The 27,486-nt window shown below is 50.3% G+C and overlaps 1 protein-coding gene across 8 annotated transcripts in view; it reads right to left on the reverse strand.

Annotated features, from left to right (window-relative positions):
- Positions 1 to 27,154, reverse strand: part of LRRFIP1 (LRR binding FLII interacting protein 1) — a 144,424-nt gene extending 117,270 nt beyond the window's left edge. For 2 of the 8 annotated variants that reach the window (XR_004350699.1, XR_004350700.1), the window contains exon 1: positions 26,971 to 27,122. Coding sequence is in view for 2 of the 8 variants with exons in the window: in XM_032637271.1 (XP_032493162.1) it covers positions 26,971 to 27,060 (90 nt within the window). In the remaining 6 variants the exon portion in view is untranslated. Of the gene's footprint in view, positions 1 to 26,970 lie in introns of all 8 variants that reach the window. The other 6 variants (XR_004350696.1, XR_004350698.1, XR_004350703.1 and 3 more) reach the window with 5 other exon arrangements.
- Positions 27,155 to 27,486: the final 332 nt, after the last annotated feature.

Here is a 27,486-nt window from a genome sequence, read left to right on the forward strand (position 1 = left end):
CAAATGAAGGAGATGGGCTGGAAATAAATAATCCCTAAGACCCCTTCCAGCTCTAAGTTATTATGATGGCTTGATTTAATGCCATGCATGTAGGAGAGCACTCGTCACCTGGCCCTGTTTGATCTGAGTGGAGAGCTCGGTGATGCTTTATGCACCATTTATAGAGCCAGAACTTTGGCGGGAACAGCTGCTCTCCACCGAGTCACCGAGCCCAAGTGCCTCCCCGCTAAGAAGCACCTCCGGGTCGGCCCGCCCTCATGGCATCCGCAGGCCGGGTGACAGAATGGAAAGGAATGAGGTGATGAATGGCTCTCAAACAAAAAGCTGGGCTCAGAGCTATTTGCAGACAGACAGAGACTCAGGAAAGCCTGAGGTCGCCGGCCCGGCTTTCCTATCTGCTGACCCAGCTGCTGCTTCCGGGGCAGACGACAGCAGTGCGCCAGGCCGAGTGACAGGCCGGAGGCGTGGAGGAGCCGGGCGCACCCTCAAGCCTCCCCAGGGGCTGCCCACCCCACGGCCCGTGAGCGTGGCTGACACCCGAGAGCTGTCACCTGCTGGCATCGTTCTGATGGTCCCCGACTGCGGGGAAGCCTTGACCGTGGGCGCCCAGAAGTGGAGCAGACTTGCCAGGTCCCCAGGGAGCCGCCTCTGATGAGGTCACACATCTAGATTAGAACGCTTTCCAGTCCTAAGACTGTGAAGGGACCCGGACAGAAGGGGAGGCTCACTGCCCACGACCACCTTCCCTTCCTGGTGAAATGGGGGCGACGGACAGGGTGCCTGTGGATAAGGCACAAGGGCGGGTTACAGGGAAGCATGATCATTTGTGTGTGTGTGTGTGTGTGTGTGTGTGTGTGTGTGTTTTAACAGCTTTACCGGGGTATATTTCACACACCAGTCATCTCCTTTGGGTGTACAATTCAAGGATTTTCGGTACATTTACAGAGCAGTGCAACCATCGCCTCACTAATTTTAGAACATTTCCATCACTCTAGAGATATCTGTTTTATATAATCTGTTTGGTATGATCTGTTTGTAGACACACTCCCTGGAAGCATATTTAGCCTGGCCTGAAAATTATACCAAATCAAGAGTTTACTGGATTTTTTGCTGCCTCCAAGGTCACCATGGAGAAGTGGCCCAAAGTGATCGCTTTCTCTCCTTAACTTTGTACATTTTTAATGTATTGCCCTCGATCTTCTATACAGCTGAACTCCTTCACAGAATGACCCCCATTTTCTCTTTTTTAATTCCTTTCTCATCCCCACCTCCCATCTGGCATTCCCCACCTCACCCCTGCAGTCCGACCCTGCCTCAACTTCCCTCTCTCCCTACACCCTTTTCTTTTATGGTAAAATACACATAACATAAAATTTACCATCTTAACCATTTTTAGGTGTACACTTCAGTGGCATTAAGTACATTCACGTTGTTGTACAACCATCACCACCACCCATTTCCAGAACTATTTTCATCTTCCTCAACTGAAAGTCTCTTCCCATTAAAGACCAACTCCCCCTCGTGCTCCCCCAGCCCCTGGCCCCCACCATCTCCTTCCTATCTTTAGATTCCACCTCATACAAGTGGAATCATGCAGTCTTTGTCTTTTTGTGACTGTCTTACATCACTTAGCAGAATGTCTTCAGGGCTCATCCACGATGTAGCATGTGACAGAACTTCCTTCCCTTTTTCCAAACTTAAGACTATATTCCCCACACTGTACATTTCATCCCTATGACTCATTTACTTTCTGAGAGTTGGTACCTCTTAATTTCCCTCCCCTATTTCACTTGTCCCCCATCCCCCTCCCCTCTGGTGACCACCTGTTTGTTCTCTGTATCTATGACTCTGTTTCTATTTTGTTATGTTTGTTCACTTGTTTTGGTTTTTAGATTCCACATTTAACTGAAATCACACAGGATTTGTCTTCCTCTGACTTATTTAGCATAATACCCTCTAGATCCATCCATGTCGTCACAAATGGCAAGATTTCATTCTTTTTCATGGCTGAGTAGTATTCCATTGTGTGTATATGTATGTGTGTGTGTGTGTATATATATATACACATATACACACACACACACACACCGTCTCTTCTTTATTCATTTGTCTATCCATGGAAACTTAGGTTTCTTACGTATCTTGGCCATTGTAAATGATGCTGCAAAGAGCACTGGTGTGCATATGTCTTTTTTTTTCTTTTTTTGGCTGTGCCACATGGCATGCGGGATCCCGACCAGGGATCCAACCCCTGTCCCCTGCGTTGGGAGAGCAGAGTCTTAACCACTGGACCTCCAGGGAAGTCCCACATATGTCTTTTTGAATTAGTGTTTTGGTTTTCTTTGGAAAAATACCCAGAAGTTGAATTGCTGGATTGTACGGTAGTTTTATTTTTAATTTTTTGAGGAAATTCCAGATTGCTTTCCATAGTAGCTGCACCAATTTACATTCCCACCAACAGTGCACAAAGCTTCCTTTTTCTCCACATCCTCGCCAACCCTTGTTATTTCTTGTCTTTTTTAATGATGGCCATTCTGACAGGTGTGAGGTGGTATCTCATTGTGGTTTTGACTCTCATTTCCCTGATTAGTGATGTTCCTCATGTGTCTGGAGCTATCTGTATGTATTCTTTGGGAAAATGTCTATTCAGGTCCTCTGTCCATTGTTTAATTGGGTTGTTTGTTTTTTGGATATTAGTTTTATGAGTTCTTTATATATTTTGGATATTAACCACTTACTTATTGGACATACCAGTTGCAAATATTTTCTCCCATTCAGTAGGTGGCTTTTGTTTTGTTGATAGTTTCCTTAGCTATGCAAGAGCTTTTCAGTTTCACTTGGTCCCATTTGTTTATTTTTGGTTTTGGCTTTTGTTTCCCTTGCCTGAGGAGACAGATCCATAAAACTATTGCTAAGTCTGATGTCAAAGAGAGTACTGTCTATGTTTTCTTCTATGAGTTTTATGGTTTCAGGTCTTATATTTAAGCCTTTAGTCCATTTTGAGTTTATTTTTGCATATGGTGTGAGAAAGTAGTCCACTTTAATATTTTTGCATGTCGCTGCTGGTGTTCCTGACACCATTTATTGAAGAAGTTGTTTTTTCCCAACTGTATATTTTTGTCTGCTTTGTTGTAGATGAATTGACCATATAAGTGTGGGTTAATTTCTGGACTCTCTATTCTGTTCCACTGATCTATGTACCTGTTCTTGTGCTAATACCATACTGTTTTGATTACTGTAGCTTTGTGGTATAGTTAGAAACCACAAAGCCTCGTTCAGGGAGCAAGGTTAGGTTGTTTATTTGAGATTTTTCTTGTTTCCTGAAAAAGGTTTGTACTGTTTTAAACTTTCATCTTAGAACTGCTTTGGCTGTGTCCCATAGACTTTGGGTTGTTGTGTTTCCATTTTCATTTGTCTCCAGGTATTTTTAAATTTCCTCTTTGATTTCTTCCAGTGACCCACTGGCTGTTCAGTAGCATATTTTTTAGCCTCCATGTGTTTGTGTTTTTTACAGGTTTCCTTCTTATAGTTGATTTCTAGTCTCATGGCATTATAGTTGGAAAAGATACTTGGTATGATTTCAATCTTCTTAAATTTATTGAGACTTCTTTTGTGGCCTAGCATGTGATCTATCCTGGAGAATGTTCCATGAGCACTTGAAAGGAATGTGTATTCTGCTGCTTTTGGATGGAATATTCTATATAGATCTATTAAGTCCATCGGGTCTAATGTATTGCTTAAGGCCAGTGTTTCTTTATTGATTTTTCTGTCTGGATGATCTGAGAAGAATTTCCTTCTTTTTAAAGGATGGATAATATTCCCTTGTAAATATATATCACACTTTGTTTATCCATTCATACTTTGATGAAAACTTGTGTTGCTTCCCCCTCTTAGCTATTGTGAATAATGCTCCTATGAACAAGGGTGTACAGATATCTGTTCCAGATCCTGATTTCAATGCTTTTGGATACGTACCCAGAAGTGGAATTGCTGGATCATATAGTAATTCTATGTTAAATTTTTTAAGGAACGCTTTTCTCTTGAAACTACTCCAATCGGGTGTCCACCCCTACTACTCCACCGAACCAGCTCTCATCAAGGTCACTTCCAAATCCAATGGTCACTTCTCAGCCCTAGCCTTCCCCAACCCATGGGTGTTACCTGACACAGGTGATCCCTTCTTTCTATAGATAGTTTCCTCACTTGGCATCTGGGATAGCATTCAGCCTGCCTTGCTGGTTCCTTACCTTAGTGACCTCTCAACACTGGCCCTTGTTCCCTTGGTGCTGTCATCTATACTCACACCGTCAATACATTGGTGACTCCCAAGTTTATATCCCCAGCCGAGATCTTGCTCTTGAGTTCCAAGCTCACATCCAACTGCGTCGTTTACTTTCCCATTGTATGTCAAATAGGATTTTCAGATGTTACATGTGCAAAAATCAACTCCTGACTCCCTGATTTCTCAGTTTTCCCCATCTCAGAAAGTGAAAGCCCCATAGCTTTTCGGATGGGCAAGTTTGCAGTGGAAGGACCTGCACCCACAGATCACTAAAAGCGGGACCACCACTGAGGAACTCCCGATGCGACACAACAGGAAGCACACAGCACCACCTATGAGGGAAAGGTTCACCAGAATCTGGAAGAGCCCCTTGGGTTATGCTGCCCAATGCACCTCGCCACAGGTGGCTCCTGGGCAGGTGAGCTACCAAGCAAGTGTGCCGCCAGTGCAAAATGCACTGGATTTCAAGGCTCAGTGCCTTAGAAAGAATGTAAATCTAGGAATGTAAATGTAGGACAGGCTAATGGTCGAGTGACTTGGCTTCTGAAAGAACATGGTGGGGAGAAGGGAGCTTCCATGGATTAAAAGCTGCTTGGGGCAGCCCTTGATGTTGGACTACGTGTAGATCCTGATTTGAAGAAACTAATTGTAAAATGATATTTTTGAGATAATAAAAATCATAAGTTTTTACTATGTTTGGGTATTAGACGATACAATGAATTAATGTCAGTTTTGCCATGCGTGAAAGCATTGTGGTCACATAAGAAAATGTTCCTGCTGTTAAGTTATGCATACTGACATGTGTGTAAGAGTGAGGCAACACAGTATCTGGAATTTGCTTATTATGAGCAAATGAAAAAAGAAAAAGAGAGCTGGTTGAAGCAAATATGGTGAAATCTTATTGAATCTAGATGATGGATGGGTGCTCATTGTACTAGTCTCCCTAATTTGGGGTACGTTTGAAATTTTTTACATTAAAATTCATTTTTATAAACCTCCAACTTAAAGAGTGTGATACAACTTGTAGAAATGAACGTCAACGTACCCCTTAGGGACCATGAGTTAACCTCTGGGTTCCCTGCATCAAAAATCCACACCCCAGAGGGACCCGGGGAGCATTTCAGAGGAGCATGTCGGGGAGAGCAGAGTTGTCAAGAGAGGTAACTAGGTCTTTCCCCCTAAAACTGACATGTGCTCAACTCCCAGACTGGCCTCTGTCAGACCTCAGCATCCCTCTTCCGGTCGCTCAGGGCAAAACCCCTGGGGTCTTCTTTTGGTGTCTCTTTTCCTCTCCAATCCCATGGCCAATCTGGGCTGCACAGGCATGTGGAATCTGACCACCTCTCACCACCCCCACTGCTCCTCTCTGGTTCAGCGACCATCACCTCTCACCCTGGGTCACTGCATCCAGCCTGGTCCCTGCTTCTGCCCTCACATCCTCCTTTCTGCTCCTCATGCAGGGCTAGCCCTGCTCAGGCAGGTGATGGCCATGCATACAAGAGTCGGTCTGCAGGGTGTGCTCTGGGGTTCTGCGGTGCACAAACTGCACGGCCATCCACGGTGGTCCTGCACGTGGCGCCATGAAGAATCCTCTTAAGACACAGGCCAGAGCGGGCCGTCTTCCACTGGGGCTGTCCAACAGCCACCCATCTCACGAGGAGAGAAAACTCAAGCCTCACAACGTCCTGGAAGGCCCCACAGGAGGCAGCCCCCAGCTGTCTCTCTCCCTGGGTGCACTGCGCTCAGCGCCACAGCCTCCCCGCTCAGGCCTGCTCTCAACCTGTGGCCTTCACACCTGCTGTTCCCTCTACCTGGGATAGCGCCTTGTCAGGGAGCCCCCCCACCGATAAGCCATCACAAGGGCAATCCCATTTCCCTCCTTACGCCTTTCCTCCTGCTTTTCTGCAAAGCCCTTTCAACCCCTGACATTGTTGCAGAGCTGCCCGTTCAGAAGTTTATCTTTAGGGTTACAGGGGGTGGGGACTTTGCCTGAGCACTGCTGTGTCTCCAGCACAGTGGACGTGATCGGTAAAATCGGCCCAGTGGCCGGAGGGCCATTTGTAAGTGAGGTTGTTGAGATAAGCACCACATCTTCTCCTTCTGTGGCCCCAGCACACTGTACCTGTAGGGGCTAGTCAAGACTTGTTTGTCAGGTCAGAGAAGGAGTGAATACCTGAGGCAACAGGGACATGAACAAAAAGACAACCCAGGGGTTCATACCAGCCCCGTGGCTGTTCCACGGCGGGAGAAAGGAGACAGTGAACAGAGAAATAAATAAAATGAAAAGTAAAAAAATGTCAAGCTCCTTTGCAGTCCGGTATCAACAGTGGCCTGAAAAATACCATCTTCCTTTTGAAAATAAAATCTAAAAATACATGGAGAATGCCCTCAGGTTGACCTATAATTGCATCTACCATCACCGTGCTCTCAGCTGAGTACAGATAATTAAATAGCGCTCATTCCGTGGGTGGGGAGAGAGGGACCTGGTCCGGGGCCGGGCTGTCTACCACCAGCTCTGAGCTAAGTGGGGGTCCCCAGTGGGGGCCATGGATGCTCCCAGACTGTGGCCCTGCCTCTCCCCTCCAGCTCCTGCAGAAGCCACGGGCCTGGCAGCCACGCCACTGACCACGGAAGTAAGGCAACGGATGACAGCCTCCTCTCTGTTTTCAGCCCTGGCTGTTCTGAGGATCCCTTTGGGGCAGCCAGAGAGGCGGAACGGATGTATCTCACGGCAGTGTGGTACCCAGAAGGGAGAAAGAGAAAAAAATCCTGAAAAGATGTGAGTCTTTCAGGAATTTGAGAAAATGAGGGGAGAGGTAATAAACTGTTTGATTTCAGTGCTTTTCCCTTCCTTTCCATGGCAGCCTGCCATCACTTCCTGCTTGGAGGGGACCATCTCCAGATAATTCCTCCCTGGGTCTACACAGCTGGGGTGGTGATGGGGGCACAGGTGGTCTCTAGGAAAAATGGTTTCAGTTGCTCATCACCAGAAAGCATGAGAGGCGAAGAAAAATTGGAGTCATGTGACTTGTCCAAGTTCACAAAGCAAATATCCTGAGAGGCGAGATTAAACTTCAGGTCTTCTGAACTGAAAGTGTCTTTTTTTTCTTTTCTTTTTTTTTTTTTTTCGGCTGAGCCTGGTGGCATTGGGATCCTAGCTCCCCGACCAGGGATAGAACCCAGGTCCCCTGCATTGGAAGCACAGAGTCTTAACCACTGGACCACCAGGGAAGTACCTGAAAGGTGTCTTTTATACCAGCCTGTGGTGGGCACTCTGGACACCGTTGGTGAGCTGCCACATGCTTTCAGAAAAGAAAATCCCTAAAGTAGGGAAAGAGGAGAATTATGGCATCAGGAAAGAGCTGGCAGGTGCCAGGAAGATGTGCCGGACAGTCGTGGCCGCTCCCAGGCTCCTGCAATCTTAAAACACAAGTGCCACGTGGGACACGCAGGAAAAGGTCAGGCTCAGGGCTTGCCTCCACCCACATTAAGTCGTTCAAATGTAACTTTAACACGGGAACAAAATGAAGGCGATGTTACAATCTAAACAAAGAAAGCAAAACAAAGCAAAAGGACCAGTGTCCTCAGATACTGCCTCAATTTGAGGTCGGGGCGCTGCCGTAGCCAGGGGCAGCCCTCAGGACTTCAGAATATCAAGGAAAAGAGTAAGTTCTTCCCCCAGGTTCTGGAACATTCAAGAAGCAGAGGTGGCTTCTACATCAAGAAGAGTCTGAAAGGCAGTCTCGGCAGCAGCCCCGACTGCTCCTAACAATTCCTGTGAAGGCTGAGAAGAGGCAAAGGCCCATCCCATCTCAGCTGAGACGCAGCCCAGGGCCGGGCCTGGGGGGCCCGCCCGCTAACTAAACCCTGGCTGAGGTGACTGGAAGCAGCTCCCCGCGTGGTGCTCCCAGGCGCCGTCTTAAGGGACAGAACATGCTCAGAACCAGAGCCCCACGCAGCCCCTGCCCCCAACCCAGCCACACACCCTGCCGGCTGCCCCACCTAAGGGGAGGGGCCCTCTCCTGTCCCAGCAGCGCACCTGTGGGGCGGGTCTTCCTTCCTTTTCTGCTTTGCACAGAGGCCGTCCCATCAGCCAGGGGAGCCATTCAGCACGCTCCCTGCCGCCTGTGCCTGAAACGTGTGCCATTTCAGGACAGAGGTGTTAAGAGCCAGTGAACAAGTCGTTGCGGCCCCCGCCCACTGCTGTGATGACAGCAGAAGCCCTTGGGAAGGAAGCCACTATCAGGCAGTGTCCCTGCGAGGCCACAGTGAGCCCCTCAGACCTGTGATGGGCATCTACTGTGGGCAGGAGGGAAACTTCTGTTGTGTCAGACCTCTCAGGCTTGGGGTGTTTGTTACCACATCGAAACCTAGCCTATCCTAGGTTTCAAATATTAACACTAAAGAAAAGAGAATTCAATGTGAAAAAAGTCAAACATGGAAAATACTAGTATACTGTAAGTGGGTAGGTTTACAGTTAAGCTAATAACTGTTGAGAACCTTTATAAACTGAAGATTTCACCAAATGCATAAAGCAAAATGATGAGAAGTAAAGGAAAATCCACCAGATGGCTAAGGCAAGTCATTTCTCCTTTGTATGACTGTCTCTTCACTTTTGATATGGGAATGATACTACCAACCTTAGTCTACTCAGGCTGCTATAACAAAAAGCCACATAAACGACTTAAACAACAGTTTACACAACAGTTCTGGAGGCTAGAAGTCCAAGATCAAGGTGCCAGCAAGCGTGGCTAATGGTGAGGGCTCTCCTCCTGGCTTGTGGACGGCCGCCCTCTCCTGTGTGCTCACGTGGCCTCTTCTTTGTGTACACGTGGAGAGCGAGCTCTTCATACGAGGACACCAGCCCTACAGGATCAGGGGCTCACCTTTATGGCCTCATTTAATCTTAATTACTTCCTTTGAGGCCTCATCTCCAAATACAGCTATACTGGGGATTAGGGCTTCAACATATGAATTTGGGGCAGGGGTTGGGGTGGGGACAGACATTCAGTCTATACACGGCCTTATAGTGCCACCCTGAAGATCAGGGTGTATTAACCACTCAGTAAATGCTGCTACCACTCCCTCTGTTGTTGTTATTCTCATCTTACTACCAAGGGTGCCCTCAATGAGTAATCAATCTCAGGAAAAGAAAAAAAGGACCGTTATCACAGATGAAGAACTAGGCCAGAGCTTAGGGAGAACGGCAATTCCGAACGCTCCCTAGAATCCGATGAACGCGGAGTTGTGTGGATTTCACGTTGACATTTTCTAGGGAAAGGTTTATAATTCTCGGCAATTTAGACATTTCGTCTTTAATAGTCTGGTCTGCATTTTTTTCTCTGATTTTTCTCACATTCTATGGCTCCTCGTTATTTAAGATAATTTCTAAAAGACAGGTACTGTATTTTCCCTTCTTTCCACTAGACTTTTCCCCTCGAGTCTTTGCTCACTTTAACAGTAGAAGAGCAGGGAGCAAAATTAGCAAAAAACATGTCCACTGAACCGCAGGTATTTAGGTTTAACTGCAAAATGAGCTTCAGCTGACTGAAGGTGATCGTTTTCCGCGTGTAGATTTCTTTACCATGTCACGCGTTCAAGAGCACTTCTAAGCCAGACTTGGGCTTTTAAAAACTGAGATCTCGTCTCAAACTAGGCAATAAATGACTCGACTATGAAAAGTGACAGTGAGTTAAGATGAAAAAAATCATTATCCTTTCTATTCGTCGTGTAAGACCTCCATTCAATAACGATCCACTCTTTAGTCTCCCCCTACCCGCTCCAAAAAAGAGAAAATTATCTTCCCAAGTGTATCTCATCCCCACTGCGGAGGCAGCAAGGCCTCTCCCGGCTGCACCGTGAGAAAACTGGAAGATGGAGATGAAAACTGGAAAACGTCCCTTCTGGTGGAAGGTGGGAGAAGGAGGACTGGGTGTGGGGCAGGGAGGTGTCGGCATATCCAGGCCACAGCAGTGAGTGAGTAGAACACTCAAAGGGGCGGGAGACCCAGAGACCCTCCCCGCCGGCAGCCCCACAGCGAGGAGAAGCAGAAAAGGCCACGGGGGTCTGGCCGGGAAGAGGCCGGGTCAGGTGCCACAACACACAGGGCTTCCCAGCCCGTGCTCTCAAGTTCGCCGGATGCCCCAAATAACTCGCTTTTTGCATTCACACTTAAAGAAGAATGGCGCACCCACCGATGAGCTTTAGGGCGACCCAGGATATCTGCATAGCATCAACGTATCACTCTCCACATTTGCTAATGACTGTGATGGTTTCAACCTGGGACCACACATTCTTTGATACCCCTCCCTCCAGGACGTGGAACAGAAGTCCCCTCCCCTGAGATGGACTGGATTTAGGGACTTGCTTCCTGAGGACAGAGCAGGGAAAGGGAAAACAGTAACTCTGCAGTGGAGGAACCTGGCAGACCCCACCTTAGGTCAGCAGTCAGGGTTGACGTCGTCAGGGATGTCACGCTGGTATCGTGTGCCCCTGATGTGATGTGAGCAAAAGGGCACCTCTGAATTCTTCCCCAAATCCACAACCTCAGTCTAATCAGGCAAATCCAAACTGAGGAACATTCTACTGAACGCATAGCTGACACTCTTCAAGAGTGCCTGGAAACCATCACAGATTGGAAGAGACAGAGGCAACACAATGACAAAATGCAGTGTGGGATCCTGGAATGGATCCTGGAACGGAAAGAAGACTTTAGTCAAAAAACTGGGAAATCTGTACAAAGTCTGTAGTTTAGTAGACAAAAAATCGCTTAGAACAGGTTATGCCTTCTCTTAATTGTCAGTCTAGCTAAGCTTTCTGGTTGACAAGGCACATCTCCAACAGTTAATCGTTTTAATTTCCATCTGCACGCCCAACCCGCCTCCGACATGTTCCACCAGCGTCCCCCTCCTCCTAATGTTTTCAGTTCCTCCTGGCGTGTGCTAGGCTTTTTAGAACCACAGCACTTAGGAGAGGTTAAGGTCAGGCAAAGACAGCTATTCATTGCACCTGGCAGGGTATATGAATACACCTAAATTCCTCTAGTCCAAACCCTGCTCCCCAACAGGGAAACTGCACAGGAGAATGTTCTACGAACCTGCTCCAAGTTACGTCAGCCCCCGGTAGAGTGCCATCAACCTTAGCAGAGCTAAGGACACGATGGACGTCTTTTTTTTTTTTTTTTTTTTTTGGTGCTACGCGGGTCCCTCACTGCTGTGGCCTCTCCCGTTGCAGAGCACAGGCTCCGGACGCGCAGGCCCAGCCGCACCGCGGCATGTGGGATCTTCCCGGAGCGGGGCACGAACCCGTGTCCCCTGCGTCGGCAGGCGGACTCTCAACCACTGCGCCACCAGGGAAGCCCCCACGATGAACGTCTTTTTAGGGAGTGCGAGCTTGGGGCACTGGCAACGTGCAGTGGAACCTGATGGCCCATGTGCTGTCCAAAGGCCCACCGCCAGGATCATTTAAAGATTATTTCCAAGTGCCAACCTCACAAAACAAGTCAATGGAGAAACATGAGGGGGAAAAGTCTAAAAAGGAGGAGTTGGAAGAGGGAACGACTGTAAGCATGATCAGGAAAGGATTGAAAGTTCTGCTTTATTTCTCCTTCCAACTCCTGGTACACGAACGGTGGATAAGGTCACTGACCAAACTGGCCAAGGTGGAGGTGGGGGGAATCAGAATGGACACTGCAGGAGTCAACACCTTGCCAGATTAGATCCTGCTAGCAACAGCCTTCTGGAAAATATTGACACCCGAGCGACCATCAAAGATATTTAATAATCTTGTTCTAGTTTCAAAAGAATCTGTATTTTCAAATGTTACTGTGAAGCAGGGCTAATTCCACCCACCCATCCATCCATCCATCCATCCATCCATCCAAACATTCATCCATCCATCCAACCATCCATCCATCCATCCATCCAACCATCCATCCATCCATCCATCCATCCATCCATCCAACCATCCATCCATCCATCCATCCAACCATCCATCCATCCATCCATCCATCCATCCAACCATCCATCCATCCATCCATCCAACCATCCATCCATCCATCCATCCATCCATCCATCCATCCATCCAACCATCCATCCATCCATCCATCCATCCATCCAACCATCCATCCATCCATCCATCCAACCATCCATCCATCCATCCATCCAACCATCCATCCAACCATCCATCCATCCATCCAACCATCCATCCATCCATCCATCCATCCATCCAACCATCCATCCATCCATCCAACCATCCATCCATCCATCCAACCATCCATCCATCCATCCATCCATCCATCCATCCACCATCCATCCATCCATCCATCCATCCATCCAACCATTCATCCATCCATCCAACCATCCATCCATCCATCCAACCATCCATCCATCCATCCATCCATCCATCCATCCATCCAACCATCCATCCATCCATCCATCCAACCATCCATCCAACCATCCATCCATCCATCCAACCATCCATCCATCCATCCATCCATCCAACCATCCATCCATCCATCCATCCATCCATCCATCCATCCAACCATCCATCCATCCATCCATCCATCCATCCATCCAACCATCCATCCATCCATCCATCCAACCATCCATCCAACCATCCATCCATCCATCCAACCATCCATCCATCCATCCATCCATCCAACCATTCATCCATCCATCCAACCATCCATCCATCCATCCAACCATCCATCCATCCATCCATCCATCCATCCATCCATCCATTCAATCATTCATTCATTCATCCATCCATTCATTTGTTCACTCACTCACCACCAGGAGAAAATTGCATTTCACTGGTTTCTGTTTCCCACAATGCTCTCCACCACACGAAAAGTATCGCACGTGCCAAGAGGCGCTAACACAGACCCGGCCTTGGTGGCAGAGTTCAGTGTGGTGTCTGGGTGGTGCTGGCCTCTCTCTGATGAATTCTGATGAAGTTACCAATATGAGGATAGAACAACGCTACCTCCTGACCTATTCTGGTAACTGATGAGGTCGTCACGACTTGGAATGAGTTACCAATGAAACCCACTCCATATAATTAAGGTAGTTTAAACTATTGATACTGAGAAGAAAAATACCACATTCAAAGGCTTTCATTTTAATAAGAAGGTAGGAGTCACCAGCAAACCGCAGAGAAATTCCCATTTATGCTTTGACTCACATTCATTCACCAGGTGGTCCCTGAGGGCCTCCCGTGTGCCAGGGGCAGGGTTCACTAGCAACTGGACCAGGCGCGGCCCCCAGAGAGCACGCCGTCTGCCGGGGAGGGGAGAGCCGAGTAAAGGACATAGCAACCCAGCCGACACGTGAGACGGGAGGAGCTGGGGACACTGGAAGGATGCACGTCTCAGGCCCGGGGTGGGAGACAGGTGGGCCTGGGTCTTCCCAGAGGAAGTGACCTCTGTGGGGAGGGAGGCCCAGACCTCAGCTGCTGATGGGCATACTCTGGTGAGTTCTCCCAACCACCACTGCCCTCATCCTACAGCTGAGGAACTGAAGCTTCAAGACAGCGAAGGACCCACGTCCCAGATCCAGCTGGCGGCAGAGCTGGGCCTCTATACGTCTCTGGAAGAAATGAATCAACCACCACGGAACGCGGCCAGGGCCCGAGACAGGGAGCACGATGGCTATGAAATCCTCTAACGGGTCAGGTGTATCTTCAGCCGACAGAATTCAAAATTTAAAAAGTTGAATACAGAACAGTATAAACAGAATTCATTATAACTGGACAATATACGACGTATACTATATGTTGTGCTTTTCACCTGTTACATTGTTCTATATTAAATCGTATTTAAAAAGCAGGCTAGTATAGAGCACAAGGCTAAACAGCAAGGCAACTCCCCACTCTGTCCTGTACTCAGGATAATTTATTGTCTGCCTCATGCTGTTTAGGGAAAGTTGGAAAAGATGTTTAGGAAAGAAAAAGCAGATTAAAACTGTGACACTATTCACAAAACAAAAGTCTAAGTAAAAAAGATGGATTAAACTCAAAGGAATCCTAAAGCTGAATTTTCAAAGAATGAGAGGGATGCTGTATGTGTACATTTCCCTTTGCAAACTGTACATAACAACAGAAGCAGGAGGCTCCCCTGGTGGCTCAGTGGTTAAGAATATGCCTGCCACTGCAGGGGACACAGGTTCGAGCCCCGGTCCAGGAAGATCCCACATGCCGCGAAGCAACTAAGCCCGTGCGCCACAACTACTGAGCCTGCGCTCTAGAGCCTGCGAGCCACAACTACTGAGCCCGCGTGCCACAACTACTGAAGCCCGTGCGCCTAGAGCCCGTGCTCCCAACAAGAGAAGCCACCGCAGTGAGAAGCCTGCGGACCACAACGAAGTAGCCCCCGCTCGCCGCAACCAGAGAAAAGCCCGCGTGCAGCAACGAAGACCCAACACGGTCTAAAATAAAATAAATAAAATAATAATAAATAAATAACGAACAGAAGAGGGAGGTCTAAACGTGGGAGGGGAATATGATGGAACACAGAACATCAGCGTGGTTAACAGTCTCTTCCTGTCTCATCCCTGCAGCCTCAGCGGTGACTCACAGGCCTTCGGGCCAAGGGAATCCAGAAGGAACAGAGCTCCGGGATGGGCGAGGGCGTGGGGGGGGGGGGGGGAGGGGGGAGCCACTGGGACGGCTGATTTTTCCAGTTCTTTCCCTGGGAACAGGAAGAACGGGGCGATGGAGGCTGCACAGAGCTCTCTAAAGAAAGAAAAGAGCTCTCTAAAGCCGCAAGGAAAGGCAGGTGTCCCGCTGCGTGTGGGCAACAAGGACCCTGGCGCGCAGTGGGGTCCTCACAGGGCCCAGGTCTGGTCATCTATTTTAACAAGTTCAGCTATGAATGACAAAAGCAACATGCCTCTTAGGAGACACGGGCACAATTTTAACCCTATGGAATTGTGCTGGTCACTGGTCTTCGTGTTGCTTGACACCCAGCCCCCTTGTGATCTGGGGGGCCTCTCCAGGGGGTCTGGAGTTTTAATGGGCCGCCAGCGCGCCCCCAGCGGTGAGGCTGAAGTGGGGTCCTCCCTGTCGCTCCACCTGCAGCGCACCTGGGATTCTGCATGAGCAGGTGATGCAGGAGGGCGCGCTAGGGTCACGCCCGGCCTCAGAGACCTCCTGGCTCTTAAAGAACAAGGTGGCAGCTTGGACCCCCTCCCTCGGCTGTGGGGGGCTGCCCTGTCCCTGCCCTTTTGGGCACGTCACGTCCACCAGAAGCATCATCCCAGGCCTGGCCACTTACTGGCCTGACGTTCCTTCTCCCAGGCGGTGGGCGTCCCTATGGAAATGCCACCCTCAGGGTTACAGGATGGTGGGGTCACAGGCGGCTGTGCTTAGCTGAGTCCAAGCGGCGCCCGGCAGCGTCTCTCCTTCCTCGGTGGCCTCTTGCTGAGTCCCCAGCATGAAGCTGACAGGCACCAGGCAGAGCCCGTGGGCTGCGGGGACTGGACCCTAGCTGGCTCGGAAGGTCAAGCCTGTGGCCCCCCGACCTCTGGGCAGAGCTGGCTCTCGGAAGTGCTCACGGGAGGGCCACGTGAACGATGCCACCATGGCCCTGTTATCCCTGGAGCACGCCTGAGCCGCCGGCCTGGGGCCTTTCCTGGAGAGAAAGACAACACAGAACTGACACAGCCTGGTGGCCTGCATCGTCGCTCTGTGGTCCCGGCGGAACCGGGCCTGGCGCTGGCCTGGCTGGCCTCGAGCACACCCGTGATCGGGGGGAAACGGGTGTCTGCGACGGGCAGGAGGGAGCCACGAGGGCCCACAGGATGTCACGCAAAGCACCCCCTCTCACCAGCTCCCACCTTCATGTCAACCCATCTCCCGTAGGCCTGCCATTCAGGGTCCACTCCATCCCCCCCTTTTTAGCCTCTCCCCACGCTGCTCCCACGCCACCGTCAGCTCAAGCGCCCTCTGGCACACAGCGAAGTGTAATCAAGTTTGCAGCTGAAGTCCCAGCTTCTGAGTCTGCACGGCTTCTCCTAAAACAGCTCCACCACAGCCTTCCAGAGTACGCAGGCCCTGCCTACTAATTTCCGGGAGGGTTACGTGGGGAAGCTCCAAGGTGAACGTAGTTTGGTCACAGCTGGTGCTTTTTGCCCTCCTGGGGAGCAGCCACTGACAAGAGTGGAGAGCAAAGGATCTAGGTTTCTGGAGATGAGGCACGCAGTTCAGAGCTAAGGTGCAAACCCAGGGGAGATGCGGAACGTACAACAAGGGTTCTCCATGGGGCCATTTTGCCCCCTGGGATGCTCTTAAATACCCCACTATGTACAGACACCTCCCAGCATCCGGCCCAATGTCAGTAATCCCGAGGCTGAGAAACCCCGACTTAAAAGTAAGAGGAAAAACCTAAGAAACTGGAATGAAGATTTGGAAGGCTGCGTGGCCACCACCTTATGCCAGCTCATGTGGCCATTTCAATCTGGAGCTGGCTCCAGGCATGGCTGAAAAATAGTACCTCCTGAGAGGTCAGATAAGCCCAGAGATAAATGGTGCAGGACACGGCCTGGGTGAAGTGGCCCGTTATCTCCAGGAAGGTAACCAGAGGCGCGGCAGCAAGGCTTGGCTGCCTGACAAGGAAGAAGCTCGAAAAATCTGATGGCATCTTACTACTGGTTCTTTAGTTCAAGGCCAAGAAGCACAACTACTGTTGAAAACAGAGGGTCCTTTCCATCTAAAGGCCAAAGAATTGTAATAAGCTCTAAACTATAAGAAAGTCCACAGCGGTGTGACACTAAAGAATGCTTATCTACTGAGCGTATTGAAAGCAGCAGCCGTTAGTGCTTTTACTGAGTTCACGGAACCAGTCCCAAGGGCCGCCTGTATCCTCCCGACACACAAGAGATTGTCTTTCCTGTATTTTTCTCACAACTTTTGTACAGACTGCTCTCTTTTCTCTCCCCTTGACCCCCACCTCTCACTCCAGCCCTCAGCTTATGAGGGAGGGATTCACCCCTGTCTCAGCATCAGTAGTTCCTGAGGCACACCCTGGCCAGTCCAGCAGGACTGCTGTCCCTTGGTAGAGAGGAAGGGAGAAAATAACTACCGTTGGGTTAGCACCTACCAGGTACCCGGGAGATGCTCTCCATTTCCCAGCACGGCTCATTACTACAACCACCGGATAAAGTTTTTCCTCTGTCACAGACAAAGGAAAGGAGGCTCGGATACGCTAACTTGCCTACAGACACACGACTTCAGAAGGCTGACTGTGCTTCTCCCACTGCCCCGAACCTTCTCCCCACGCTGGACTGACTTCCGGCCTGTGGGACGCCAGCCCTGTCCACCTGCATTCCCATTTCACTCCTCTCCTATCATGAGACTCAATACCTTCTGCACTATAGAGCACACCTCTATGACAGCAGATCTCAACAAAGAATAAGTCATTGCCCTAGAGCTGTGCCGTCCAATATGGCAGCCACCAACCGTAGGTGGCTACTTAACTTTAAAGGAATCAAAATTAAGTACAATTTAAAGTGCCCTTTGTCAGCTGCACTAGCCACGTTTCACGTGCTCAATTACTACACAGGGCTAGTGGCTGCCGTGACACACAGCACAGAGACAGAGCATCTCCATCAACACAGAAAGCCCTACTGGCCGTCACTGCTCTGGATGATTTCAAAGTATATCTGGGTGATTTCTAGCAATATCTTAGGGCACCCAGGGTGGAGTCATATTAGTTGTTCAATCAACATGGAAATTCCATCTCTCCGAGTGTCAACTTGGAAAATTCCACAGCTTCCCATGTGCCGAAGGGACATCACAAAAGAAGGTGAAAAGTAAAAAGCAGTCAAGGGTAAGGGTGGAAAAGCTGATAAACTTATGTGAGGGAGGTTAAAAGCATAATGAGCAGCTTTAGATCTCCTGGGTTCTTTATGCTGAAATATCATGACCACTGTGTGATTTTTCATTCACTCCCCCAAGCCAAGAAGTGGGTGGAAACATTGCAATATAATACGCCAGTGGAGGTTCTGGACGGTTCTGGCGCTTCCATACTTGCTGATCCAGGGGTTTACCCATTGCCAAGACCATATCACATTCTGCCTACCTAAACTCTCCAGGTATTTTGTATTTGTTTTATGGAAAGTGTATCTCACATCTTCGAGAATTTTCCGAACAAATAAATGAATGATGCCTGAAGCTACGAAACTCTTATTTTTTTTTTTATCACTTTCTTTGTTTGCTCACCTAATTTGACATGGATTCCACTCTCAGTAAAAGCACTGTGATGACTAGTTCTCTTGTTTGGGCTGTATGGACATTACATCTTCCTTGGTACGTCTCAGATTATTTTTCAACTTTCTTCTCAATCCCTTCTACCCCCTTAATCAAAACCAAAGCTCCATCTGTAGGTACCAAATGAGACAGGTGTGGCTTGCTAGCATTAAGCAGCATTTCCTCCCAACACTGACCCTGGCCTTGAAGGCACTGGCCTTGAAGACAAGGGGGCTCGGATTCAAGTCCAGGCTGTGTGCCAGTGTCCTGAGGGACGACTTAACGTCTGGTGCCAACACTTCAGCCACCCCACTGCACTCCAGGTGGTGTCCTGGTCACATCTTCTGGCATCTCCCCTCCTGGCCTTTGCTCAAATTGTTCTCACAGTTTTTTAGTGCCTCATTCTCACATCTGAATGGATCTAAGGATCACCACCCATCTGGGAAAGGCTCCAAGATGAAAGACAGAGGCCACAGCACACAAAGGGCAAAAAGAAAGAGACCATAATGTAGGGAACAAAAGAAGTTTTCAGGAAAAACCAGAAAACCAAAAATGAATATTCCTCAGAAGGATAAGAAAGGTACTGCATTAGTGAATCAAAAAGGATGCTATAAAAATGGAACAAAGACCCAAAACAAACAAACAAACAAAAATCTTAGAAATGAAACATAGAACAGGTAAGTTTAGTAGAAGGAGTGGAAGATAAAGTTGAGTTGTCACCCATAAAGTATCACCAAAAGCTAGAAAATGAGGGGGAAAGGGAAGTTATTTCCAACAACAGGAGTTCCTTTAAAAGAGAACAGAGAAAATGGTGGGAAGGAGACAATTTTCAGAAAATTTTCCAGAATTTTAGGATACAAATTTCCAGACTGAATGAACCCAGTAAATGCTTAATAAATGGAAAAATAAGATCTAGAATACTGAGGATCAAGAGAAGATCCTAAAAGCTTACAGATATTATACAAGATACTGAAAATATATAAGGCATCAAATTCTCAAAGGAAACCTGAAAGCTAGAATCAAATGGAAAAAAGTCTTTAAAATTGTGGTAGAAAATAGTCTGTTAATTACACTTTTTGATATTTATTATTTTATTTTATCAAATAGGTAACAGTCGCATGGTTCAAATATCAAAAGAGTATGAAAAGTTACATTTAACAAACCTGCTTCCACTTACATCTCCACGTTTCTTTTACTATACTTTCTGCCAGTGTTTCTTTCTGTAAATGCAGGCAAATTATAGCTTTTCTCACGTAAGGGACAGCATGCTATCTACTTCCCGTACATTGCTATTTTTAGTTAACAGTACATGCTGGAAATCATTTCAGAGAATACATAGAAATCTCTGTCATTTCTCTGGAAAATTATTTTTAACCTAGAACTCTATACTCAGACAAACTATCAAGTACTAAGGTAGAATAAAGACATTTTCAGACATGCAAGCACTTAGAAAAGGCATTCTCTCTCAGAAAGCTACTGAAGGATGTGCTCCAGCAAAATGAGTTAGTATGGATCCAGCAACAAGAACAACAAAGAAGTGGCAAAAGGAGTTCTCAGAATGGCGGCAAAGGGAAACGCAGCTGAAGCAAATCCTAAGAGCACTCAGAGCAGACTGGGTCTAGAGGACAGAGCCCTCCAGGGGGTAGACTTCCAGGAGGGAATAAAATGGAACGGATAGATTTGTTTCATCACATAGAAAATAATATTGTGAGGGGTTCTATTGAAAAGTCTGTGAGGAATTAGGTATGATAGATATGCAGAGAGATAAGCAGTTGGGAAAAAAAAAGAGAAAAAAATTAACCCCAGAAAAAGCAGAAGGTTGTACAAGGAAAAATGTTATAGTATACTACTTGGCTCGGCAGTTAACACTATCACGTTACATCATCATCACCACTAGTGTTTACTGAGCATGTGTCAGTCCCCGTTCTGAGGTCTTTTCATGAAATACCTCATATACCCACATAACCACCTTGTGAGAAGTACGCTGTTAAAATTGTCCCATCTTACATGTGAGGGAACGGAAGCGCAGAGTGGCTAAGTAACTTGCTCTAGGTCATGGAAGAAGTGGAAGGACCAGGAACTGAACCCAGGAAACCTGACCCTAGCACCCATACTCTTAACCAGCCTATTGTTCGGCCAGTGACCATTCATCTAACCTAAAAGTACAGTGTAATATGGTGTGAAGATAAGGAGAGAGAAAGGTGGGGAGAGGACCTGAGCTAGACCTACAGATCCCAAGTCCTCATCCTCAAACCAGGGGGCCAGCAGATGGTACCTAAAATTGAAAAATCAATAAACAGTGCATGCGCATATTAGTTACAAACATGGAGCTACTCACCAGATCATTTAGGGTCTTGTAAGGCCATTAAGAGCTTGGCTTTTACTGAGGGATATGAAAAGCCATTATGACACGATCTGACATGTTTTAAATGCTGTGTGGAGAACGGCCTGGAGTATGGGACCAGGGTGAAAACATACATTACTTTAATTCAATAAAAATTAAGTTTTAAAGATGAAAGAATGAAAAAAAGAAGAGGAGAGACACAGTAAGGCAGAGAAGAATATGGGACTCTCCCATGAAATGTTATGCCTGATGGCTCAGAGGTCAGCTGGGGATGACGGTCCCCAAGATGGGAAGCAAGTCAGCTCGACTTCAGGGCACCACCTGGAATAGGGCCTTGGCTGGAGCCAAGATACTGATCCCAGGAAACAGCCTGGATGACGAACTGGCACCTCTAGTTAGCAGATGACCTAACTAGAGGACCCTTTTTCTCTATGTCAAATAGAGATACTCTAAACTCTTCTGATGGGATATCATATAATTACGAGGGTGAAGTTTCTGGGAGTACCTGGCACACCTTAGGCCTTAAAAGCAACCTCAGGGACTTCCCTGGTGGTCCAGTGGCTAAGGCTCTGTGCTCCCAATGCAGGGGGCCTGGGTTCGATCCCTGGTCAGGGAACTAGATCCCACACGCTGCAACTAAGACCCGCCACAGCCAAATAAATACATAAATAAAAATATTAAAAAAAAAAAAAAAAGCAACCACACAGTCCCCTTTCCCCTTTCCCCTCCTGAACCCTGACAAGGCTCACAGGTTAACTGGCTCAACTGGCTCAACTAGAATCCAGGCCTTCTGATTTCCATTCTACTGAGCAGACCCTTCAGGTCCTCCACATGCATTCACAGTCCTGACTACTGAACCCATGAGTCACTAAAGATTCACCCAGAAAAAGGAGAGGGAGACAGCTGGCCCTATGACAGAAATAGCTGTGGGGTGGGGCCCACAAGCCATCGGGGGCCAGTGGGACTGTCCACTCCTGAGTTTCCAATTCCAGCTCCATCCAGAACCATCTTGTCGGGAATCACGGAAACAGCTCAAGGTCACAGGCATGGTGCTCGCCATTCCCCTGACAGATCAGACTGTGAGAAAAGTCCGCCTGGAACGCTGGTCCTGTCACATTCCTAACGCTTGTTATTGATCCACCAAGATGTGTGTGGCTGCCTTAGGAAGATCAACTATGCAAGGGCCTGGTAGCTGTGTTAGAGTCTGGGGCAGGGCGGTGTGTGCAGTGCTGAATGCCCCTCACACGCTCCCGAGCTGGAAGGTGGGGCCCTGACACCACCCCCAGTCCCAAACCACTGGCCACGCCGGATTTCACCCTCCAGTCAGTGTCTGACAGGTTTGCATCCACCAGCCAGCCTCAGAAAGGCAAATTCACTGGGGAAAAAGGTATGAAGGTGATGGTTCAAATGAAGTGGAACTGGCTGCAGCAACGAGCCTGTGCTGTAAATGCCGGCGTGATCTCAACTGAGGTCAGGGACGGCACCAGGGTACCTGCAGCGTGTGTCACACCAGCTGGGCTCCCTCCGGACTGCGTGACCCCAGAGGGGCCAGACCTGCTGAGAGCCGGACAAAGGTGAAATGGAGGCCCAAACCGAACCAGATTTCCAGGCCCCTCTGCAAAAGGGCTTGTGCACCCAACCCCCAGACTGGCTTGAGGAGAAAAGGAGTCAGGGTCCCTCAAGACAGGGTGATCTGTGGGCACTATTTGGGAAGGACGGGAGGTGGGGGGACAGCAGGTGAAAGGGGGCTTTAGGATTAGAATGTCCTTTATTCATGGGACCACCCAGAATGAGACATGGAGACTGTCCTAAGTTGGGGTGCCCAGAAGCGGAGCCTGAGGCAGGGATTTGGATGTGAGTGATCTACCAGGGAGCACGGCCAGCAGGGGGGTGTGAGGGAGCAGATGGGGCAGGGAAGGAGGTGGGCTCAGTCTGCCCTGGGGTCCTCCCACGGGGAGCCCTGGAGTGTGAACTGCACCACAGAGTTGGTTCCACTGGGAGGCAAGTGGGCTGGGGGTGGAGCTTTTTGTGTCCTCACATCCCGGGCTCAATCGCTGTGGGCTGCCCCTGGGGTGGGAGGTCTTACCCCCGCCCCTGCAAAGTGACCCCACCCAGTGGCCATGGGCACTTCTCTAGTGAAGTGGGGCCATGAGCCCAGAACAGCCACAATCACAGGCCAGGGGTCGACACCCTCCAACGGGGGGGGATCTGGGAGGTGCACCAGCACCCCCGGGGGCAATCGTGGGCCCAGAGGGCAGCGTCCCAGTGGGACCACCTAGGAGAGGAGGCCACGGGAAACAGTCACGGGGGAGGTCTCCGTGCTGTGAGCGAGGAAGGGAAACCGACCGGCGTTCACGGCCGCAGAGAGGATGCCAGGCTCGCTGCGAGGACCGTCTAATGCCGCCTGCACAGCTTGCGCAGCCGACTTCCTCTGTCCTGGAAAGGCCTTCTCCACCGGAGAGGAGTACTTTGACTTGCCTCGGGCACTGTGAGAGCAAAGATCCTTTCACTTAGCAGCAGAGCGCTGAATGAGAGGTTTGGGATGCTACCAAAAACCATTAGCAGAACGTTCAAGGCGGTGGGAGAGAAAAACATATCTGCTTTCAAAACACCTCTCCCGGGGATGTGAGAAACGCTGCTCGCGCTTCTCAGAGTGCTTACTGGACCTTCCTCCTGAAAACATCTTGCCTGAATCCCGCCTCAGACGAGACAGTGAGAAACAAGCTACTCGCGCTAACGTAGCTGCAGTGTTTTAAAGTTACAACTCCATTTACTACTAACTTGCCGGGAGTGAAACCATAAACTAACTGCAGAAATATAAATGCAGCGCTTCCACTGGGTTCCTGTTTCCAGCTCCTGCCCAGAGAGTCCAAAGCTCTCAGCAGGGAAGCCAGCTCTCCAGCAGGGCCCTGCCTCAGCCGCTCCGGGCTCCCCGTCCCAGACTCCATCACCTCTGCCTGGAACGCTCCACTTATCCTCTGAGGGCACATTCCTGGGGGCCTGACCCGAGTCCACCCCACCCCCTGCCAGTTTCTTAAAGCCTCCTGGGTTCGTCCAGGCCCCCCCCCCCCACACCTCCCCAAGTGCTTCGGGGGAAGCCAACTCCCCCCATTTCCAGGATGGGCCTGACTGATCACAGGGTAAACCCCCTCTGCCCCATTGCCACGCCGCTGAGTCCACCGTCCTGGTCACAGAGCTTGGCTCAGGGGCGGCCTGGGAGATGCTTCTAGCTCTCAGGATGGAGCCACCGGAAGAGACGGGGTGTGGGCTCAGGAGCGGCGGCCTGGGAACGCGGCAGCCAGTCTGCCGAAAGCAAAGCGGCCTGGGGATGAGGCCACCCGCAGAGGACGGCCCAGCAGAGCCAGCTGCAGAGGAGCCATGGAGAAAAGGGGCCACCGCGCCGGTGACGCTGCCCGGGAATCTGTCCTCCAGCCAAATCATTTCCCCTTGTGGAGGCCAGTCCAGGTCAGGGTTTCTGTCACTGCAAGACTAACTCAAAATGCCACTTCCCCCGGGGGGCCTCCTCTGATTGCCTGTCTTAGTCCCGTCAATAAATTTTAACTCTCTCATTTCGAAACCTTCAGGGAACGATATCCTTTAAATCTCAGATTCCTGTCTTCTATTTTTGTTACTGATCTATGTCAGGCCCCAACTCCTGGAGGGCGATGCTCTTCAGGTCCATCCCTGAATCCCAGTCTCCCTAGGACAGGGCTCTGGAGAGCACGTATCTGCTGAATCAACGAGCAAACACGAAAGCACGGAACTTAAGACGATTTTGTTAATTTTTATAAGAACTCTCGAGAACTTCATACTGAGTAGATATTTGCCATTAGAATAGTGACTCTAAGTTTCACAGTTGGGAAATAGAATCCAATCTGTAGTAAAACATAAAGTGGGGCTTCCCTGGTGGCGCAGTGGTTGGGAGTCCGCCTGCCGATGCAGGGGACACGGGTTCGTGCCCTGTTCCGGGAGGATCCCACATGCCGCAGAGCAGCTGGGCCCGTGAGCCATGGCCGCTGAGCCTGCGCGTCCAGAGCCTGGGCTCCGCAACGGCAGAGGCCACAGCAGCGAGAGGCCCGCGTACCGCAAAAAACAAAAAAAACATAAAGTGTTGCACCAGCTCCTTCCAACACCACAGATACGTGCCATTCAGCACTTGGAACAGCCACATCTATGGTTGGTCTTATTGGGAGGATGTGTGTGTGAACAGCCCTTGCATTTAGTTAGTTAGTCACTTTATGTCTGCTACTCACTTCCTTTAATCCTGACAGCCTCGGGGATTTCTTCTTCCCCATTTTTGAGGTGAGAAAATGGAGGCTGGGAGGGGCTGAGTAGGATCGCACAGCTCGCGAGGAGCTCTGCACAGTCTCGAGCCCAGGTCTGAAGCTCACGTCTGAATTTGTCACTGCCAACTGCGTCCCCTGGCTGGGAGGCAGGACCGCGGGCTCCCAGTTACTCAGGACCTCAAGGCCGTCCACCTGGGAGCAGCCCCTGGCCTTCCTTTTCCGTCTGTCTTTATACAATCCAGCAGATACGAGGTGGACTTAGGGAACCCTCATTCTCCTTCCTTTGACCGTAACCACTGCCAGAAAGACAAGGCTCACGGATCGTGTCACCTCAGGCCTCCCAGAGAACACCTGTTTGGTTTTATGTTTAAATACATACTTAAAGGACTGTCTTCACAGGGGATGGGGATTATGTTCAAGCTACTACATTTAGCAAATGTCTATATTTAGCCAAACGTACTGTAAGTGCCTTTTTGTACCTCTTGTTTTTTAGGCAGTGCAACAGAGACTCAGGAGCACCTACTATGTGCCTGGCTCTGTGCTGAGCTCCGGGTATACGAAGGTAAGACACTGCCTGCCTGATGGTCACCTTCCACGGGGGACGGACCAGTGAACAAATAATGCTGAGGCCACGTGACTACCACAGCAGGCGTAGGGAGTGAGAGCTAGTGGAACCCGAGTGGAGGCAGGGAGACTTCTGCCCCGGGGCGATGTAGGAGGTCTCACAGAGGACACAAATCTACCGTGGGCTTTAAGGGTTGAATAGGAGTTTTCCTGGAAAGCCTTTCTCTTCGCATAGGGAGAAAAACAAAAGTGTTCATTCATTCAGTAGTCAACAAATACTGATTGACAGCCATGTGTCCATAAAAGCAAAATCACCTCAGAACTGGTTACAGAGTAGACCTCCCTCAATAGCTGACTGAGGCGGCCAGACACCTCGGCCTAAATCGCCTGGAAGGTTTTCCAGGTGATAATAATGACATGCAGACAAACTCCATCACACTCCAGCACCTGGAGGAGAAGGTATCAGGAAGGTGGCACTGCCTCTGCATGTACATTCTCTATAGTCAGCACACTAGGTGCACAGTTCAAAAGGTACAGAAGGGTATACGGTAAAAAAGCAAGCTTGTCCACTGTCGGCCCAAGGAATCACGCCCCTTCCCAGGGAGGCTGCTGCCACCAATCTGCTGGGCATCTTTGCCAACGTCACCGTTTGTTTAACCTGAAGGCTGAATCCTTGGGGGAGAAAAAGGCACTTGTACAGCTACGCGGGCGGTGCACCTTTTGTTCGCCACACTTCAAGTTCATCAGCGACCACTATAATAAACTCTGCCCGGGGAAACTTTGAGGGGAACCTCTCGGCGTGCCTGAACCCGTCTGCACGCGCGGCCCAGAAACAGGATTCACGGGGACCCCGGTTCGCGCCCAAGCTGCGCCTTGTGTGTCAATCGAGACGGCATCTGGTTATCGACAGGAGCGGGCCTCTAGGGTCGGGCCGACATCACCCTCACCATGCGGCGCAACACAGCGGGGCGCTCGCTCGTACCCCACCCGGCCGGCCCGGGGCCACCTTGCGCGTGGCGGGGCGGGGGGGGGGGGGGCGGCGGCCAAAGGGAGCTGGCGACATGGGGGGAGGGGTCGGTGCCGCCGGCCTGTCCCCGCGGCGCAGGACCGGTGCCCGGCCCACCGAGGTCCCGGCCTGGCCCGCGCCCCGTCCGCGGCGCCGGCGGACCGACGGACAGCGGACGGACGGACGCCTGACAGCTACGGCGGCGCCCCCAGCGCCCGCGCCCCGGCCCGGCCCCGCCGCTCACCTCGCGCGCAATCTGGTTCAGCGCGTCGTCCTCCGCCGTCAGCCGCTCGCGGTTGGGGAGCCGCTTGCGCCCCGAGCCCTGGGTGCCCATGTCCGCCGGCCGCGTCGCCCGCTGCGCTGCGGGACCGTGGCTCCCGCCGCCCACGCCCCTCTCGGTCCGGCCGGGCCCCGCTCCGCCCCTCCCTCCGCCGCGGCGTCATGGCGTCAGCGGGCGCGGGCCGGGGACGCGGGGACGCGGGGACGCGGGGGACAGGGGCTGGGGGCGCCGGTGGGAGGAGCACGGGAACTCGGGCTCTGGGGACAGCAGGGACGCGGGGACGCGCCGAAGAGGGGACCGGGGAGCCGGGTGCACTGGGACTCCGGGGGCCAGGGACGCGGGCGCGGGGGGCTGGGGGCGCGGGGACGCCGGGGGACCGTGAGCATGCAGATGGCGGGAGGTTTGGGATGGCTGGGGGTCGGGGGCGCGGGGACGCGTGGAGCAAGGACAACTGGGAGTGTCGGTGGAAACTGGGGCTGG

The sequence above is a fragment of the Phocoena sinus genome, chromosome 7 (assembly GCF_008692025.1).
Source record: "Phocoena sinus isolate mPhoSin1 chromosome 7, mPhoSin1.pri, whole genome shotgun sequence".
Lineage (NCBI taxonomy): Eukaryota > Metazoa > Chordata > Mammalia > Artiodactyla > Phocoenidae > Phocoena > Phocoena sinus.